Source organism: Pinus tabuliformis, chromosome J (assembly GCF_031772625.1).
Source record: "Pinus tabuliformis cultivar Carrire ecotype Pingquan chromosome J, CPIR1, whole genome shotgun sequence".
In the NCBI taxonomy this organism is placed as follows: Eukaryota; Viridiplantae; Streptophyta; class Pinopsida; order Pinales; family Pinaceae; genus Pinus; species Pinus tabuliformis.
This window is the reverse complement of record NC_142295.1, coordinates 1,229,770,799-1,229,773,679: the sequence shown is the minus strand read 5'-3', so window position 1 is coordinate 1,229,773,679 and position 2,881 is coordinate 1,229,770,799. Positions and strand designations below refer to the sequence as shown.

General features: G+C 46.7%; 1 protein-coding gene across 1 annotated transcript; it reads right to left on the bottom strand.

Moving 5' to 3' along the window:
* Positions 1-380: 380 nt before the first annotated feature.
* On the bottom strand, positions 381-2,471 carry LOC149231574 (L-type lectin-domain containing receptor kinase IX.1-like). Its single transcript, XM_089381678.1, has one exon. The coding sequence runs from the start codon at positions 2,400-2,402 to the stop codon at positions 381-383; it is 2,022 nt and encodes a 673-aa protein (XP_089237804.1). The 5' UTR covers positions 2,403-2,471.
* Positions 2,472-2,881: the final 410 nt, after the last annotated feature.

Here is a 2,881-nt window from a genome sequence, read left to right as displayed (position 1 = left end):
TCTGAAAATATTAACCCCTAAAATTCTGAGCTTGACTATATCCTAAAACTGATGATTTTCTTTATACTTAAAAAAAAACTTAACTAAACACAAATCACCCAAAATTTAAACATGAATCACCCAAAATTTAAATGGATTTAGCCAAAGTAAAAACTTACCCATTATAAACCACCAGTAAATAAATCTAAATAGTGTAATTTTCATCGCATAGCACATATATTAGCCTACATTCATATATAGCAACCAAAGGAAATGGTATTGCCTGCAAGTTTGACAATTAAATTATCCTAGCTTTTCCTACTATGATTAAAATGCGATGAAATTCAAATTTGAATGCTCTACCCAAATCAACATAGATATTTTGTGCTTTGGTTTTAACTCTATCTACCACAATGTAGAGCGGAGGTTGTAATAGGCGGCACTTCACTACCGGCCGAGCTGCTAGGTGACCGTGCGCGATCTATGTTTGAATACGGAGAAGCAGGGCGAGAATTAAGTCCGGCTCTGATTGGAGAAACTACATAGATGGCCAATGGCCTCGAAGAAGGAAGCTCCGTCATCTCCTCATTGGGGTTCATGAGAACTTGTAGCGCTTGTCGGATCGATGGACGCAGCCGCGGATCCGGATGTGAGCACGCAAGCCCCAAAATCAATGCTCGTTTCATTTGCTCTTCCTCAAAACAACCGTTCAATCTGGGATCTGACGCCTCCGTAACTCTTCCCTGCCCATAAAGATTCCATATAAAATCCATCAAACTCTCCTCTGCCAGTGGCGGCTTTCGCTCCAGAACTCGCCTTCCAGTGGCCACTTCTAACACTACGACCCCGAAACTGAAAACATCGGACTCTGCAGTGGCCTTGCCTGTGTAGCCACACTCGGGCGCCCAATAGCCTGGCGTCCCCGCCAGCTTGGTGGTCACAGACGGAGATATCTCATCGTGTTCAATAAGACGGGCGAGGCCAAAGTCACCCAGACGGGCATTGAAGTCCTCGTCGAGCATAACATTGCTAGGCTTAACGTCTCGGTGGACGACTTTCTGCTCCCATTCTTCGTGAAGGTAAAGCAACGACGAAGCCAGCCCGCATAAGATTCGGTGCCTCCGCGCCCAATTCAAAGGGTGATGATTCTTATTTTGATGTTGTTCCTCCGGTTGTCTGAAGATGAACCTGTCGAGGCTCCCGTTGGGCATGTAGTCGTAGACGAGCAGAAGCTCGTCACGTTCATGGCACCACCCCTGAAGCCGCACCAGGTTCCTGTGTCGAAGTCGACCTATGGTGTTAATCTCCGACATGAATTCCCGTTTACCCTGTCGCGACCCGGCAGAGACTCTCTTCACCGCCACGTTTGCCTTAGCCCCACGTCGGCCTGCTAGTGTTCCCCTGTAAACGCTCCCAAAGCCACCGGTTCCCAGCAGTTCCGACGCGCTGAAGTTCTTTGTCGCGACCGAAAGACGTTTGTAAGAGAACCGGTGCGGGCCGTAGGGTGAATTCGCCAGTTCGCTGTCCATGATCGTTAGATCCACGCTGGACTGCCAGTGTGAGCTCTGCCCGGAACCTTTTCTCCCTCTCATAGTTCTACGGACGAACCACACCAAGAACCCCAACAACACGCTCACGGTGGCGATGGAACCAAGAAACAAGCCGAGCTTGAGGCGCCTGCTGGTCGATCCTTCGGTCAACCTCGGCGCGCTGACAGGGGCTATGTTCAGAGAGGTGTCGGGCAACGTCGTCGAACTGAAATTCCAGTCCAAGATACGTTGAATCTCGTAAGAACCCCCCGTTGCCGCGGAGAATCCAACATAGGCTGATCGCGGAACGGTTCTTGACAGCTCGATTGTGCGGTTCAGGATGCTTGCGTACGTAATTGGTCGATCTGCATAGGTAGCGTATATTTGCAGGGTTTTGTTCCAGCCATCATAATGGATTCGAACCCTTATCGGCCGCCCTGACTTGATGTTGATGCTGTGTTCTCCCAGACTGGCGGTCAGGTCGGATATTATGCTCTTGACGTCTATGCCGACATGATTGTCGTCTGGATCGAATTCGTTCTTGAAGGTGTCAAATTCAATGGCCAGTTGACTCGTTGTGTTTTCGTAAGCTGATTGGGAAAATAAGCCAAGCAGTATTCCCATACTATCTGGGAGAAAGGTTTTATCGCTGGGGACAATGACGAAGGCCAGACCATCGCCATTGAGATTCTCCTGCGTGGCGGGACTGTTGATGCGGCGGACGAGCATGGTGAAGGTGGTTGTAAATGTGGCTGGCCACATGGTGATCGGTTGACGGTAGAGAACTCTTCCAATGCAGTTCTCCAACTGAGAATATTGATCCATAGATCTACCATTTGGCGATGGGGTAAGATCGATGTAAGCAGCTGAAGAATTATAGGAAGCATTTCCCATGTATATCAACTGATTTCTGTTGTCGTTGCCGAATGATGGGAAAGAGAAACCTGTACTATAACTTCCGTTGGACTGTGCAAGGGAGATTAAAGATAGGATATGAAACAGGAGAACCAAAGCACAGAGGTCCCCTTTCTCACACACCATGATAATTATACTAAATACTAAAACAAGTGATGACACAGAAAATGGAGGCGATACAAATCCGCTATTAAATATACAGCAATCGACACAGCGAAGCGATATTTTGTATTGACTGAACAAGTATAATGTAAAAAGTATGCCAAAGCAGGAAGGACATAATTCCTTTTGTCAGGCTTTTGTACTATGCATGAAAACATCAACGGCAGACAAAATACTTTCATAAAGTGTAGAAATGTGTAACAAAATTTATCCACTTACAGACTATAAAGGAAATTATTACCTCTGGGAAAGAAGAATAAATCCGTAAGCTGCTATCTGATGTGACAGAATTAATT